The following is a 17405-nucleotide window of genomic DNA, read 5'->3' on the forward strand; positions in this document are numbered from 1 at the left end:
GGTAGATAAATTGTTGTGGTTATCTATCTAGTCATTTAATCGTGTCCGACTCTTCGTGACCCCATGGACCAGAGCACGCCAGGCACTCATGTCTTCCACTGCCTCCCGCAGTTTGGTCAAACTCATGTTAGTAGCTTCAAGAACACTGTCCAACCATCTCGTCCTCTGTCGTCCCCTTCTCCTTGTGCCCTCCATCTTTCCCAACATCAGGGTCTTTTCCAGGTGGCCAAAGTATTGGAGCCTCAGCTTAAGGATCTGTCCTTCCAGTAAGCAGGGCTGATTTCCTTAAGAATGGATAGGTTTGATCTTCTTGCAGTCCATGGGACTCTCAAGAGTCTCCTCCAGTACCATAAATTACTGTTGTATATTAAAAGCCAGAGTCAAACTGACTGAGGATGGGGAGGGTGGGTGGAGAGTAAGAATACTAAAGAACAATATATATGATGTTTCAGATCCAAAGGAAGCTATTACATACCGCCAGCATTGAAATTATTTGAAGTAAAGTTTATAGCCCAACTCCTAGACAGTGCCCAGTTAGATTCCCTTCCAAATTTGACATTGGAGTGCATCGAAACCACTGAAGGTGTAATTAGTATATCAGAGATTTCACATAGCTGGTTTTTAGTGTATCTTTACTGGCTGCGGGGTGGACAAGGGCAGTCGATAGGGACGATGGGGCTTAAAGAGGAGCCCCCTTGTCTTCTTTCTGAAGCATTTCTGTCACCTGGGCAGAGACCCAGTTTGGCAAACACACCCCATGCATTTGTGTAGACACACACACACACAAACCCCTCAACACATTTGGCCGTAGAGGGCATAAAAAATAGGCAATATATAATTTGAATACAAAGTTTTATTTTTAAATCATATTTGCATCATTTAAACAACAACATAACTTATAACAAGTAAATAATAAATAAAATATTATAAAAAGTATGCATTTTTACAGTATTAGGATATACAATTTATAGCAATTGATGGCATTATTATTTTTTAGCTGTGAGATAAATAAATTGTTGTATATTAAAGGCCAGAGTCAAACTGATTGAGGATGGGTGGGGAATAGGAATACAAAAGAACAATATACATAATGCTTCAGATCCAAAGGAAGCTATTATATACAAGCAGCACTGAAATTATTTGAAGTAAAGTTTATAGCCCAACTTGTATACGGTGCCCAGTTAGGTTCCCTTCCAAATTTGACATCGTTGGAGCGCATCGAAACCACTGAAGGTGTAATTAGTATATTGGAGATTTCACATAGCTGGTTTTTCGCAGCACTTCATGGGGCGTTTCTGATCTCCAAGCTCTATGTGTTCCCAGGATGAAGTTTGGGTGGGCTGCCATGTAGCGCTCCCACTGCTTCTCATCTATCTCCTGGAAAAGGGGGAGCCCAGAGAGGACTTTAAATCTTAAACTTTTAAGATCAATCTTTCAGGTCCCAAAATGTGTCACCAATGCCCTCTTGAGGCTAGAAGCAGGTCTCTTGAGCATAGAGGCAAGAGTATAGATGTCTATACTCAAATATTGGCTAAGATTATCTTTTTTTCCTAACTGGGCTTGCCTCCCTTTGTTGTCAAGGATGAATTCCAATCTGCATAGTATCAGGCAGTTATGACCAAAATTCTAGCTCTGGGCTTTTCCCTTGAGCAATTGCTCAGAATGGGCTTTGGGGAGGCTAGATCAGCCATCAAACAGCGTATCACAAACACAGAACACCAAACAGATCTGGATAGGTCCCCCTCTTTTATTGCCAAGTATCTATTGCCTATGGCGTATCTTAGCAATCTGCATCTGCCTAAATACCATAAGGCATTCACCCTGACACAACTCTGTGCTCTCACTTCTGCTGTTCTTGAAGATCGCTATAGAAAAATCCCATATCTGCAGAGATGCTGTCCTTGTGACTGAAACTGTTAGACCATGGGCTTCTCCAATGCTCGTTTTACAGAGATCTAACCTGTAGAAGTTTAAAACATAAAAAGAAGAAATTTACAACATTGAATTTAAAACTGGAGTGCATTCACATAGCTGGAACAGAGCTTCTTGGCTGCCAGCGCAAATTCGGCTACCTGGTGTGTAATATATAGAAGTTTATCTGCTAGGAGTTCAACTGTCACTTCCTGTGCGGATCGACCTGGAAGCCAGTTAAGAACTGGCAATATAAATTTTCCTCTGTATATGTCTATATTCCCTGTCTTAAAGGCAGAATCCCAGGTTTTCTGGAGTGTTCTTACCTCAGCAGTCATCCATGGTTTACAGTTCCCATAGACTCTAATGCATCTCTGCAATGTTACATTATTGGTGCACGCTTTAATATATGAAAGTATAGCATCTGTGTATCTGTGCAGATCTTGATGTTCAAACACACTCCAATCAGTGCTCTCAAAACAATCCTGGAGCTGACTAAGAGCACCCTCTGGCCAAATTCTAACTTTTTTTATAACTGGCTGAATTATTCTCCTGAGAGGGATGTACTTCAGACATAGAAAAACTGAAGAATGGTCGGATGAGCCTAAGTGGGGGAAAGGGATTGGCCTGTATGCCTGTTTCAAATTGGAATACGCAAGATCTAGAATATTCTGTCCTCTAGTGGGAAATTTCACAAACTGTTCAAACTTAGGAAAAACTGTCTTCAGGCAGGCTTGATTGAAGTCCCCTGCCACAACAAGGGCACCCTCTGGGTGGATTTGCTGTTGCCTGGAGATGACGTCATATAGCTTAGAAAGTGCCGCACTGACATTAGCATCAGGTGGAATATAAACAGCTATAATAATTATGACAGTTACTTCTCTAGGCAGATAAAATGGCCGACATGTAACTGCCATCAATTCTACATCTGGGGAGCAATACGTGTAAGTTAACGCACCAACCATTGTGTATGTAAATACAGACTCCTCCACCCATAGCTCTACCAGAATCACTGTTTCTATCAGAGCGATAAATTATTCAATTTATCAGCTCAACTGCCACATCCGGTACTGCTGAATGTAGCCAAGTTTCTGTAATAATTACCACACAGCTTTCACGAAGAAGCTTGTTTGCTGCCATCAGCAACTGTAATTCGTCAATTTTATGGATGAGACGCTTGGCAGTGCTGGTCTGATGGGTCTTTTTCGAAGCCGGGTTAACAGACCAGCTCTGCAGCCATGTTTTTGCTTTTGCTCTTTTCTCTTTCGCTTCTTTTGGCACTTCCCCCTCCCGATGACAATCCATAGAGATCCTGGAGGTCTTACTGTGCAGTTTGGTATACAGTGGGACCTTTGGTATACAGTGGGACCTCTAGTTATCTCTATTTTTCTTGCGAGCCCGATGTTTACCAGTTTTGTGCGTGAGTAGGTGAGGTATTGGGAGCTCAGAGGCGCAGCTTATGAACGCGCCGCCATCTTGGAACCAAAATGAAAACCAAAGAGTATTTCTTTACCCAACAATAGCGGCCAAAATGTTAATAGCAAAACACTGGAAATGTCAGAATTCCTGCTCCATGATTGCAGTCATGGGATTGTTGTCTATCACATGACGGTGTACGTTTTGACTCCACAGAGTGGGAAGTGATGGAGACAGGATTTTTGTGTTACTGTGTTCCGTGAAGTGGGACTGTGGTCCTTTGTTCTCTTTGCTGTCTGATGCTAGAGAGAGAGGGAGCGTACAATTTTAATTGGCTCTGGGAATAATCCTAGGCCTGAGGACCCAGTTTCCAAGTATGAGAGCCTGCTCCAACAATTAAAAACCCCATCTTTTTAATACCACAGAGAACAGGCCAACTAAACCAATAACATCAAATAAACCCTGGTTTGACTACACCTGCTTTGAGGTCAAGAAAGCCCTGCAAAATGCTTACAAAGCTGCCCTCACAGCCGAAAATTCTGTCAGACAGCAAGCCTATCTTGCCGTCCATGCCCTAAAAAAAGAGTATAAAGACCTAATAACCCACCAAAAGAACGCCTATACCAGAAAATGTTGGCTAGAATTAATTAGTGCGGCAAAAGCAAAAGGTCAGACACTATTCTGGAAACTGGTAGTTTCTGGCACCCATAAGGCTATTTCCCCCTTAACCTCACAAATTCCCCCTAACCTTTGGGTCTCATTCTTCCAATCTTTGTACGAGGACGCTGAACCTCCATTACAGAATTATAATACAGTGGTGCCTCGCAAGACGAAATTAATTCGTTCCGCGAGTTTTTTCGTCTAGCGAATTTTTCGTCTTGCGAAGCACGAAATCCCATAGGAATGCATTGAAATTCAATTAATGCGTTCCTATGGTCAAAAAAAGTCCAAACAAAGCCAAATTTGGTACAACAAGAGTTTATTAAGTGCTCTTTAAAGTCACACACACTGTAAAGAGCATTTCAAAAATTGAAGGAACAATAAATTAAGTTTCTAAACATGACAGAAAAACATTTAAAAATCAACAAAGTGTACAGTACATTTTCTAAGACTCTGGGGGACAACTCGAAGAAGGTTCCTCTTCCACTCTTTGCTTCTTGCTGAAGAACCTGTCCATGGTCTGCTGCTTCATCCGCCTTTTCAGCACCTCCCTGAAAGGCGACATGACCCTCGTATCAAAAGTGTTCGCAAGGTCACGTGTCAGGTCCTTGTCAGGGTGGTGCCGCTGTGCAAAAGCCTGCACATCTTTCCACTTCTGGCAAATGTCCCTCAGTTCTTCAGCCGCAGGAACATCAGAACTGGCAGCCTCTCCATGCCTGACCACGCTGTGGATTCCAGATCTTGCCTTGAACCGGTCAAACCAACCTCTGCTTGCCTTGAAGACTTCTGGCTCGCCTGAGGTTCCTGGCTGTTCCCGGACGAGGTCTGCATGCAAGGCCTTGGCCTTCTCACAAATGACGGCCTCAGTCACTGTGTCCCCTGCACGCTGCTTCTCTTCTAACCAGATGAGCAGCAACTTCTCGACCTCCTCCAGAACAGCTGGGCGGTTCTTCACGATCCTGGTGACTCCCTTGGCTGCATCAGTCGCAAGGATCTTCTCCCTCATCTTCAGGATGGTCCCGATGGTCGATGGATTCCTCCCGTACTCCCTGGCGAGGTCTGTCACACGCATTCCACCGTCGTGCTTCCGGATGATCTCCTTCTTCATTTCCAGCGTCACCTTCTCCTTCTTCCTCTCGCCGGCCTCTGCAGCAGCAGTCTTCTTGGGTCCCATGGCAGCACAGCTCCTACCTTCGCAAACTCAAAAAAAATAAAAATAAATCAGTGCTTCACATCCAAAAAATTCAAAAGCACCCAGCCACCCACCACACAGAAATTCAAACCCAGAACCAGGTCCTTGAATTCTAAACACCCAACCCAAAATCCAAAACCCCCCAAAAAAGTTTTAAAAGTTTAACTTACCAAATGGCTGCAAAAGAAGTTTTGGAAAAGCTTCAAAAATCAGCAAAGTCTTCAAAAACCTCAACTGTTCCCCCACCCACCCACCCACCACACAGAAATTGCAAACCCCTCCCCAACTGTTGCAAACCCCTCCCCAACTGTTCCCCCAGCCACCCACCGCACAGAAATTCAAATCCAGAAATTTTTTTTAAAAAAACAACAACATGGCCCAATGGTCACAGAAAATCATAAAAATGCAGAAAAAAACCACACAAGCCTCCAGATTCTTGCAAACCCCTCCCCAACACCAAGTCCTTGAATTCCAAACACCCCAACCCAAAATCCAAAAACCCCAAAAAAAGTTTTAAAAGTTTAACTTACCAAATGGCTGCAAAAGAAGTTTTGGAAAAGCTTCAAAAATCACCAAAGTCTTCAAAAACCTCAAAAAAGGCTACCACACCGTGTGCTATGAGTTGCTCCTCGAAGTCAAGTCGCAACTGCACCTCTTCAAGCAATGCACGCTGGATATTAACGGTTTTAAGAAAAAGGAAACAAACTTGCAAGACGTTTTCGTCTTGCGAAGCAAGCCCATAGGGAAATTCGTCTTGCGAACCAGCTCAAAAACCGCAAAACCCTTTCGTCTAGCGAGTTTTTCGTCTTGCGAGGCATTCGTCTTGCGGGGCACCACTGTATAGAACAACTGGCTAAATGGCCGCCAGTTTCAGTAACTGAGTGAAATCATATATAAACCAACTGAAAACGGCCAAAGCCCCAGGCCCAGATGGCATTACGCCAGAAATGATAAAAGCACAGGCGGATTGGTGGGCACCTTTCTTAGCCATCCTCTTTACTTACATAGATGACACTGGCCGCAACCCAAGGGAATGGGGAACAGTCATAACAGTCCCAATCTATAAAAAGGGCAACAGAGGGGACCCAGCGAATTATATGCCGATTAGCCTATTAAGTGTGATTAGGTAACTCTACTCAAAGCACCTCCTTAATAAGTTTACAGAATGGCTAGAGAATGATGATATCCTGGCAATAGAACAAGAGGGCTTCAGACCCGGAAGGTCCATGACAGATCACTGTCTAACGTTACAATATCTTATTGACAAATACAAATCAGGAGGGCAGGCCTCACTATACGCTGCCTTCGTTGACCTAAAAGCAGCCTTTGATACAGTCTCCAGAACCAGACTCTGGGACAGACTACAGGGTACCAATATAGATAGAAGGCTTCTGCTCTTAATTCAGGCACTGCACGCAAACACGGCTCTTAGAGTCAGGTGTAGTCGCCTAGGACACCTAACGGACCCTATTAAAACCTTTAAAGAAGTCAGGCAAGGGTGCCTATTGGCCCCTCTACTATTCAATTTCTATTTAAATAATTTATTATCTGCACTCAGTGACTCAGAACTTCACCCTCCGAAGCTCGCAAATCGACATATTTCGGTCCTGCTATATGCCGATGATGTGGTAATTCTATCTAGAAGCCCCACTGGACTCAAAAGAGCACTAAGAAAGCTCGTAGCATACTGTGAATCTGAATGTCTCAAAATCAACTATCAAAAGACCAAGATACTCGCTTTTGGGCAGAAACCAAAGCTTAGAAGCTGGGAACTCCAAGGCCACAAATTAGAACAAGTCACAAACTATAAGTATCTATGAATGGAGAGTTCAATCCAGACTTCTTAGAGCTCTCCTACAAGTCCCCAGATGTGTCTCAAACAGGGATGATGAGGCTAACATCTGCCTAACATCAATCTACAAATGGCTGACATTGAATCTGCTCCCCCGAGGGATAGCCCCATTGATCCTCTGCGATCAATTCCAGTCGGGCTGGTAGTCCTGAACACCCTTCAGAAACTGGGTTTTGCCCCTCAAGCCCTTCTAAGTCCGGGGTTGGGCCAGGCAAAAGCTACAGTCAGGCAAAGAATATTAGACACTGAGAGACAACAGGACTGCTCAAGGTGCCCCGACTATAAAATTGGAGAAATCGAGAGAGAGAGATAGCCGCACCGGCAGCATATCTCTTCTTTCTCGTATCTAGAAATGCAAGAAGGGCCTTTACAGTCGCCAGAAGCTCAGCTCTGCCCTCGCCGGTCCTGGAAGGAGCCTTTAGAAAAGTCCCGTTTGCTCAGAGACTTTGCACCTGTCCATTGGGGGCCCAGGTACCCACAACATTTTTGTTATGGGTGCCCGGCCTCTTTGGTGACTGAGCCTAGGCCTGGGTCTCTGCCACAGGACTTCTGCAGGTAGGGGGCTGGGCACAAAAGTGCCAAGATAAGATATGGGCTTATTATCGTCAAATGGATAACTACTGAGCCCTTAGCCCACGTGACCTTAGAAATTGCATTTTTTATTTACTGCATTTTTAAAAGTTACAGAAAATAGATTAGATTTTACACACATGTATTTCAAAAGAAAACCGAAGAAAAATACATTAATGAAATTTTATAACTATAAAAAATAGACTCTGCTGTCTAGCGCTCCCATTGCTCCTTGTCTATCTCCTGCCAAAAGGCGAGCCCAGAGGGAAGGGGTTAGGGACCCCTGAAAAGGAGGGCAGCCGTCGCAAAGGGGGGTGTCCGTCCCCTTCACCCGGCTGAGAAGCCTCCCAGGAGCGGTTCTCTTCCAAACCGAGGGCCTCCTGGGGGCCATTTGCTGACAGTGAGAGGGCCCAGGGCCCAAAGATGAGGCTGTCATGGATGTGGCTCCCACCTTTGCCCTGTCGGCTACAATCCAGCCAGGTCCCTTGCCTGGAGGTGTCCCAGCCTGGCAATAGGAAACATGCAGAGTGGGGGGGGGGTGTCTCTCTCACCAGAAAGGCACAGGTGGGTGCACGTGGGGGGGGGGGACGTCTGGTGGGGCTGCCTGCAGGGCAGAATGACAATTTTCCTGGTGGCCATTGTCACCCTCTCCTGATGCTGCAGCCACCTGCCAGGAAAAGAAGGGAGACAGAGAGAGACGCTCTTAAAGCCCCAAGAGAGCAGAAGAGGGGCTTCGATTTTGGAAGTTTGGAAGGCAGGCGACCAAAGTGCAACCCCAAATTTATTTCAGCAGCGTCTTTCTCCAGGGAGTTCCAACGCTATTCAAAGCTAATATATATGCATACAAAACATACACATATATAAATACACACCTTTACCCTGCCTTTTGACACTTAATGTATGTCTCCCCCCCCCCCAAAAAAATACATCTCGTTTCTGTGCTTGTAGCTTCGTTTAAACTGCTTGGCTTGTTGTCATTTCCCAGGGGAGAGGGGAGAATAAGAGGCAAACATCTTACATGATCCTCTCAGAAGGGCTGGACGCCACCAGCTCATAGATGTCTGGTGTCTCCTCCAAAACACAGATCAGGAAGAATGATCTTGGATCTGAACAGAGAAAATAGACAAGATGGAAGAAGAGTCCTTACAGGGTCATCATGTGTAGTGGTGTTATGACACCCCTTCTTACCTCCGGCTGAGGGACAGACGAGTGCTTAAAGAGGAGCCCTGCTCTGTCTTCTTCCTCGGGCATTTCATCTGCACCCACTTCTCCTTTGGCTTCAGGAACACGACCAGGTCTTTAAGAAGCAGGGCGTGCAGGCCTAAGAGACGCACACACAGAGAGTGAGGGGTTGTTGCTCATGGTCTCATGAAGAGCGGTGGTGTTATGGCCCCCCTTCTTACCTGTGGCTGCAGGACGGACGAGGGTGGTCTCCAGAGGAACCACGGGGCTTAAAACAGAGCCCCCTGCCTTCCTCCTGAAGCATTTTTTTTTTAAACAATTTATTGGGTTTTACAATAAAAATAAACATAATAAACAATATAACATTTGTCTTAACATAGTTTCACATTTTCTTTGGACTTCCTCACATCTCCCGCTCCCACTTTCATCGTTATAACATTTTGTCAGCAATTTATCATCTTATTTAGATTCTTATATCCCTTCTATGTTTCATAATCTTATAGTTCTCGAAAGGAGTTAAATTTTCACAGTCTTACTTATTTTCTTAAAAACTTCTAAATTAAGTGGTGCTCAGTTATTTTGGTCTAGCCTCTTATTTAGCATTCACTCAAATTACAATGTTTTTGTAAATAATTCTTAAATTTCTTCCAATCCTCCTCAATCCTCTCTTCTCCCAGGTCACGAATTCTGCCGGTCATTTCAGCCAGTTCCATGTAGTCTATCAGTTGCATCTGCCATTCTTCCAGTGTGGGTAGATCTTGAGTTTTCCAGTGTTTTGCGAGAAGTATCCTTGCTGCTGTTGTTGCATACATAAAAAATGTCTGGTCCTTCTTTACCACCCCTTGGCCGACAATACCCAAAAGGAAAGCCTCTGGTTTCTTAGTGAAGGTATATTTAAATACCTTTTTCAATTCATTATAAATCATTTCCCAGAACGCCTTCACTTTGGGGCAAGTCCACCAGAGGTGGAAGAACGTTCCCTCACACTCCTTACATTTCCAACACTTATTATCAGACAGGTGGTAAATTTTTGCAAGTTTGACTGGGGTCATATACCATCTATAAATCATTTTCATTACATTTTCTTTCAGAGCGTTACATGCAGTAAATTTCAATCCATTACTCCACAACCTTTCCCAGTCCTCAAACATGATATTATACCCAATGTCCTGTGCCCACCTTATCATAGCCGATTTAACCGTTTCATCTTGTGTATTCCATTTCAACAGCAAGTTATACATCCTTGAAAGTACCTTAATCTTTGGTTCTAACAATTCTGTTTCTAGTTTCGATTTCTCCACCTGGAACCCTAGTTTCTTATCATTTTTAAAAACTTCTTTAATCTGAGCGTAATGTAACCAATCTCGCACTTTGTCTTTCATTTTCTCCAAACTCTGCAATTTCCAATTATCTCCATCCTTTTCTAGTATTTCCCAATATTTTGGCCATTTAGCCTCCATATTGGGTCTTTTTCGGGCCTTAGCTTCCAGAGGTGAAAGCCACCTTGGTGTTTTATTTTCCAGCAAGTCTTTATATTTTGTCCAGACATTAAACAGTGATTTTCTGACAATATGGTTCTTAAAGGCCTTATTTGCTTTAACCTTCCCACCTGAATGGAATTGCGTTGCTCCTTAGTAGTCTAGCAAGCTCAGAGTAGGCGGCTCTAAGATCCAGCAGTTGTCTTGGAATATCTTTAAAAATTTCAATTCTTCTATCCAAAACCTCCAGTGACTTTCCGTAGTGTAGGCCCAAAATCTTGTCCCTTTCCTCCTTTGATCTCAATGTTATCAAACAGTCTCTGGGCCTCTCCTTCTTTGTGAATCTCCCAAGTCTGAAAGCTGACACAATTTTAAAGTCCTTTTCTTCCAAATTCCAGAACTTGGAGAATTCTTTGGTCAAAAACTCAGTTAGATTTCCTTCTTCTGCCTCTTGTAATGATCTAATCCTCAAATTATTCTCACGATTTCGCAGTTCTATCATAGAAAGATAAATCTGATGTTCCCCAACTTGTTTAGTGAGTGGTCTTACCTCTTGCTCTAAATTTTCCAATTTTTGTCTGGTATCCTCAGCCAATTTCCGATTTTCTGCTGAGGCTTCCGTTAACTGTCCAATTGCTTGTGTATTCTGTACCACTTGTATAGTTAATTTATTTAGACATTCTGTATTTTTGTCAATCTTTGCTGATTGCACATCTACTTTCTTGTCCAAAGCTTCCAATTTTTCAAAGATTTTGTCTAGAACAGAAACAGATGCTCCTGAGGCCATATCTTCCAATTGTAACTGCTCTGCTTCACCCTCTCCCTCTTTTGCCTGTGACAAGGCAACTTCTTCAACTTCTACTTCTGAGGGCAAAGTAGGTACAGATGATCTGCGTGTCTGCGAGGCTGAGGTTAGAGTTGTTAAAGTTGTTTGTCTAACTCTCCCTCTTTTTCTTGTGCCACTCATTCCAACGTTATCTATCAGTCAAGGTCACACTGAGTTATTCCCATGGGAATAGAAAGGCCCAGAGCAAGCAAACAACAAGGGAATCGAAAGTAAATGTACATGTAAAGTCACTGTTTTAATCCAATCCTCTAGAGGGAGCTTAAAATGTCTTTCAGAGTCTAATTTAATATCCAAGAACCTTCAGATACAAATGTTTAGCAGAGTTTATAAATGGTCACTTTGTTACAGACAGTGCTTATTTGTCTCCAAAAAGAATGTTTCAAATTTAAAAGGTCTCAATACCCTCAGATTGTTGCAAGTTCCAATATACAATATCCAAATCTGCAGTACTGACAGCTCAATCTCTCAATGCTCAGGCAGCTCCGGACCCTGGGTTTCACCTTCTAATTTGTAATCCAATAAAAGGAGGAAAGTCAAGTGCAAGTGATAATTCCAAATCTTTAACTTAAAGTCTTTACTTTAGGTTGCAAGTTCAGTAGATGCTTAGATCTGTAAAGTTTAAAATCTCTTTCTTTCAGCCTCCACTCCTCCAACTAGTTGCTTTTTTCAAGTTCAATGGCTGCGGAAGACGGACTTCCTGTTTCCACGTCTCTCCGCTTTCAGCCAAGTTCAAGCAAATTAAGATTTTTCATTTAAAGTCTCTAATTTCAAGTGATTCAGTCTTTACTCACGAATAAGTTGCTTTTCGTCCGAATCCGAATTTTGACAGGAAAAGGGATCAGCGCTCACCGGCAGCAGCAGCGCGGCTTCGCTCCGCAGACTGTGAAACAGCTCTCAGCGCCGCAACCCCCCTCCACGCTCCGGAGCCCCTTACGGGGTTCCTTTCGCGTTTGGAGGGTCGCTTAAGGCGCCCACCGAGCCTCAAGACCCCAGGCTCTTGCTGCCTGGGGTTTTCCGAAGTGGGTCTCCGCTTCGCCGTAGCGGACGACCCGTTGTCTGTGGAGCCTCCTCTCCCGTTCAGAAGAGGACCGCCATTGCCGTTCGCGCCGCCCCCGGAAGTCCTCCTGAAGCATTTTAACTGCATACGCCGCCCCTTCGGCTTCAGAAATATTACAAGATGTTCCAGAAGCAGGACGTGCAGGCCTAAGAGACACAAACACACGCAGAGAGAGGGGTTGTTGCTCACCTGCTCCACTGATCCTGAGGAGAACATCTAGGTGCCAGGCTGCAGAATCAGCCAAAGGCCCAGCAAGTCAGAGGGACAAAGGAGGCTGGACCAAATCAGGCCCTTGAGCCCATCTAGCCCTGTCTTGTGTACCCTGTCTTGTGTCTCTCCAGGGTCCCAGGCAGGGGGTTTTCCCCTGAGCCCAACCCGGAAATGCCGTTGGGGATGGAAGCTGGGACATTCTGCATGCCAAGCAGGTGTTTTGCCATTGAGCTACCAGAGCCCTTCTGCCACCCAAACACTATTTCCGAGAGAGTCTTGGGATCTGTGGCTTGTTGTATGAGAGTTCTAAATACTCATGAAAGTTGGATGTTTCGACAGCTAAGGCTCCACTTTGCAGCAGCGACTCTCCAGGGCTTTTAGACTCCAGTGATTTTCGGCCACAAAGCCACAACCCCCTCCCCTCATTGATTCCTGTCTTAATAGAAAAGGGGGGTCTAAATGGCAAAGCCAACTGCAGAGGAAGAGCGCATGCCTCTCCACTCAGAGGCCTGTGCCATGTGTGTGTGTTTTGGCGGGAGAGGTTGTTTCTTCTACGTACCCGCAGTCGTCTTCTTGTTGATTGCACAGCTGCAGAGGCCCCTCCTGAATTATGTGGTGTTCCGTGAGGTCAAGGTTCTGCACAGCAGGGGCAGAAAAGGGCAGCATTTCACAGAGGGGAAGAGCAGGACAAGGCCAGGGATTGGACGGGGGCGAAGGGGAGGCCCTACCTGGAACTGCCTGGCCAGTGGGTGGCTGCTCTTGCGCAGAGATCTGGCGTCCAGGCGCTTTGGGGAGGCATCCAGCCGCCCGTGATTCTCTGCCTGCCTCCTGGATGCCCTCAAGGATCTCCTTGCACTCATTGCACGCCAGGCAGAGATACTGGTGCTCCCAAGTTGACTCTGAGCGAGGAAGGTGCAGAGAGAGGGGGTGACGAGGGAGTGCTTCTGATAGGCTGCCTGCAAAGTTGGTTTCATTTTATTACTTTGAAACCCAGCTCCCAGAACAAACTAGGAACAAGGCTGCATTTAAAAGCAAACAGGTCTGAAAGACAGGTGAGCAGCAGCAGCCCAGATGCAGAAGGCAAAGGGATCCTTGTTTGCTGATCAGAAAGTGGGCTGCTGAACAACACCGATGCCCATGGGGCACTAATGAAGGCAGATGGGGGTTGTATAAACACACACCATCGTCTCCCCCTCCCCATCACCCTCTTGTGTGCTGTCTTTCCCTAGTAAGGCAGGCTCCATGAGGCTCACAACCTCCCAAAGTTAGGAAGCACATCAACATGGAATCATGGAGAGAAGCAGTTTGTGGCGATCACACACAGGGCCCCCGGACGTTTGACAGTCTATTGACCCTGTGCCACCACTGCGATTGCTTCTTTCCGCTGCCACCACCCCGTATCTCACGGGGACACACGGAGTCCAGTCAGTTGTTAACATTAACAAATAATCAAGTTTATTTTTAAATGCAGGAACAAGCTTATGGTTACAGTTAATTTTTCTTGGCAGTTTCTTAATCTTAGTTCCTAACAACTTCAAACTGATTATTCCCAACTATCTATCTGACTCCACCTAACAATTCCTCTCTCACTCTCTCACAATACAACTCGACCAACCCACTGCCTATTCCTCCCTCTTCCTTCTCCAACTCCCAAACCTCAACTCCCAACTCCCAAACCTCAACTGACTTTCAAAACCTCCCACTCTAACTTTTACTTCCCCCCTTGCATTCTCACTGGCCAATCACATCACACCCATTTTAACCCTTATGACCCATTGTGGGAGGCAAACGCCACACAGCTCTCCTGGGACACCACCACACCCGACACATAAATATATGGAGAAGGAGAGAGAGAGAGAGAGAGACCATTAGTGTGCTGGATGATGTTATTCAGCAGCAGAGGGTAGCTAGCCGGGCGCTGCATCTCGCACTCCAGGAAATCCTTTAGCTGAACAGTGGTGGCCTTATGGGCAGCTCTCGATTTCCTGGGAGAGGCAGAGAAGGAAGCAGACAGACAACATAATTCTCATTATTATGACATGTTTCTGGACACCAGAGAGAGTCAGCGGCAAAACAAGTGGGGGGAGCCTTGTGCTCAGCTCCCGCTTGCTTAGGGGCTTCTCCTTTGGGGCAGCTGGGCGGCTGCTGTGAGAACAGGAGGCTGCCCCTCATTCCGGGGAAACCAAACCCAGGGAAAGCCCCCAGAATCCCTGGAATCTTGAACCACCTAGAGGAGATTGGGGTGGCATCCAACTAGAGGTTACCACCTAACCTACACCATCTGGCTTGTTCTCCTGCACACTTGCATTCGCCCAGGGAGTGAGCCTTCAACTGAGAAGGCCCCTTCCCTGAGCTCAGCCTCCTCTTCTCATGGAGCATATCTGGATGACACACCAGAACCGAGCATCCCTCTGCTGCTTCGCTTGAAGGAACTCCAGGGCCCTGGCCTGCTGGAGCTCCTCACTTGCAGCCACACCAAACTGGGGGGAAGGAAGGAAGGCAGGGGGCAGGGGAGAGGAAACATGTCCAGTGTGCATCAGGAAATCAAGGGCCCAAGTCCACTGGAGACCCACAGGCAGAAACCTCCCAGTTGCCGCCCAACTCTCTGCCCTGCTCTGCAATCCTTACCTGGGAAAGCAGGTGGTCCCCAATCTCCTCAATGAGGGGCCCTTTCTCCTGCAGATCCTTCATTTTCCCCGACAGAGAACCTGGGGGGGGGGGGAGGGAAGAGGCGGGGGGGAGGCTGAGCAAGGCAACAGGAGTGGGGGAATAAAGAATAACCCCAGCAGGGACAGGAGAGGGACAGAGACGGCCTGCTCTTTTTTGAATCCCACTTTCTCAGTGGTGGAGAGACCAGGCGTCTCCTTTATTTATGTCATTTACACCCTACCTTTTCCTCCAAGGAGCTTAAGAGGGGGTCCATGGATTCCCTCCTCATTTAATCCTCACAACAAGCCTGTGAGGTAGGTTAGGTTGAGAGGCAGCAATTGGCTGCACAAGGCAGTGGATGCCTCTGAACAATCCCTGTTCCTGGGGGGGCATTGTTCTCATCTGAACTGGTTGCACTGCATCAGTGGCCAGTGTGGGTTGGAGAGTGTGGCGTGTGCAGGGCATCGGGGGAGTTGGGGGGGGGCATTGAGCTTCTGCCCTGCTGTTTGTGGGGGCCCCTGAAAACAGGCTGCAGGTCTGGCTGGGCCCCTCGGGCCTGATCCTGCTGCAGAGCTCTTTAGATGCTGTGCTTTTATTTTTGGCCCTTCTCCCTCTGCTCCTGATCCACCCAGGGAGAAGCGGAGGCCTGGGTCAGCCACAGAATGGTCTGGAGGGGAAACAGACTTACCATGGATCTTAAGCAGTTCTCTTAGGTCGGGGAAGACGAGGGTCAGCTCCTCCTGAGAAAGGAGTTTTTCTTTATATAGCCGCTGGTAGAACAGCACAGTAAGAACGTGCAGGGAGCTCAGATGGGAGGCCTCCGTCATAAACAGCTCTGTGCAAAGAGGGCCTCGTGGTGGAGGGTGGTGCCATTGGGTCCCGAGCAGTGAAGGTTTCCCTTGGGAGTGTTGAATTTTTCTTTTTGAGCTTTTCACAATATCGGGGAGAGTCGCCATCGTCACTGGGGTCTCTCTGGGAACAGACGGTCCAGATTCCACCTGGGGCCGTTCCGGGGCCGATTCCCTTGGTGTTTTCTGCGTGCCACACTCTCCAGTTCACACTGAGTGTGGATGCGGTGCACATGGTCAACGTAGGGATGCCCATTGGAAATGCACATGGCTGGGGGTGGCCATCTCGCACCAGAGATCCTTCTCTAGCCCGCAGGAGGGGATTGGATGGGATTCAGCAATAGTTGGAAGGCCAACAGTCCTCAACATCTCCCCTGTTTCTGTTTCGGTGGGGTGGGGTTTCTGTTTCAGTGGTCTCAAACATTCTTGAAGCAAAATCTCCCTGGGAAAGTTGCTGGCTCATGTAACATCCAGCATGAGATTTAAGAAAGGTCTAATAACCAAGGAGCATCTTTAAAAACTGGGGATGTGGTGGGGCTACGAATCTTCAGGATGTCTCCCCTCTTTCCCATGACTTTACCTTCTACGCCACCAGCGGCACATTATGCAAAAGATCTCCAAACCCAGAAAGGCCCACAAAGTCAGTTGAACAGCTTTCAAATTCAGAAAAGAAGGATTGCTGCTTTATACAGGCTCCTAACTGAACCAACGGGCTTTCAGCTTAGCCAGGGATCCTTTCAAGCAACTCACCTGGCCTCCTAGGAAACAAAACATTCCCCAGGATTCCACAGCTGGTTGCGAGGTCAGAGCCTGGTCAAGGACTGGAGCCAATGGGCTCTGGGCTCCAGGAACGCTCTCTCTGCCAGGCCCAGGGCACCACTGGGCAACCTCAGGCAGCTGCCAAGCATCTGACCCACACCTGCATTTACCCCCAAGCAGAAGGCTCAGGCAGCTGGATCTAGGCTCCCCTTAAGAGTTTCCCCAAATCCTCCCAACTTTGCACCCCTCTGGAGTATTGAAGGAAATAAGGCAGGCCATGACTGTTGTCAGGGAACTGCCATCAGTGCCGGAGGGAGAGAGCAAAATCCAGAGGGATTCCAGAGAGCGTCCCCGGATTGGGAGAGGCAGCCCATCTTCTGGGGAAGAGAATCAACGTAGCACCAGTGGAGAAGGGGGGCAGATGGGGGAAGCGGCGAGGCGGTCCCATGACTCCTTGCCAGGGACCAGCAGGGAGAGTAGAGGTCCTCCCCTGCCTACGCCCTCCTTGCGCAGAAGGCTTTCGCGCAGAGAGAGTAGGAGGAGACTAGGCATCAAAGAGCTTCTTTGCTGGAAGAAGTTTAAGAAACGCCCACTGACGGATTCTGCCAGCGATTGAGACAGCCACGGGCGAGTGGCTGTCCGGACAGAAAAGGTTCACTCAGGCAACCCAGCCAGGTGTTTATGCACGAGCAACCCCTAGAACCACCTCAACTGTGGTCCAGTTTCTGGCACCTCCTTTAAACCCACCAAACAGGAGTTGGCTGGCTAGTGATC

The 17405-nt window shown here is 46.8% G+C and overlaps 2 protein-coding genes across 2 annotated transcripts; both read right to left on the reverse strand.

Annotated features, from left to right (window-relative positions):
- Positions 1-277: 277 nt before the first annotated feature.
- LOC308462457 (uncharacterized protein) lies at positions 278-13174 on the reverse strand (the record flags this gene model as incomplete). Its single annotated transcript, XM_080980112.1, has 5 exons — positions 278-5187; positions 8153-8268; positions 8620-8707; positions 12935-12978; positions 13104-13174. 5 exons carry the CDS (start codon positions 13172-13174, stop codon positions 4433-4435), a joined length of 1074 nt encoding a protein of 357 aa, XP_080836238.1. The 3' UTR covers positions 278-4432.
- On the reverse strand, positions 12234-15868 carry LOC308462711 (rho guanine nucleotide exchange factor 11-like). The gene is made up of 4 exons (XM_080980603.1): positions 15713-15868; positions 15004-15083; positions 13104-14855; positions 12234-12311 (listed from the first exon to the last, which is right to left on the reverse strand). The coding sequence occupies exons 1-3, from the start codon at positions 15849-15851 to the stop codon at positions 14730-14732; spliced, it is 345 nt and encodes a 114-aa protein (XP_080836729.1). The 5' UTR covers positions 15852-15868; the 3' UTR covers positions 12234-12311; positions 13104-14729.
- Between the last annotated feature and the right edge of the window lie 1537 nt (positions 15869-17405).

The sequence above is a fragment of the Podarcis pityusensis genome (genome assembly GCF_964106645.2).
Source record: "Podarcis pityusensis genome assembly, chromosome: 14".
NCBI lineage: Eukaryota > Metazoa > Chordata > Lepidosauria > Squamata > Lacertidae > Podarcis > Podarcis pityusensis.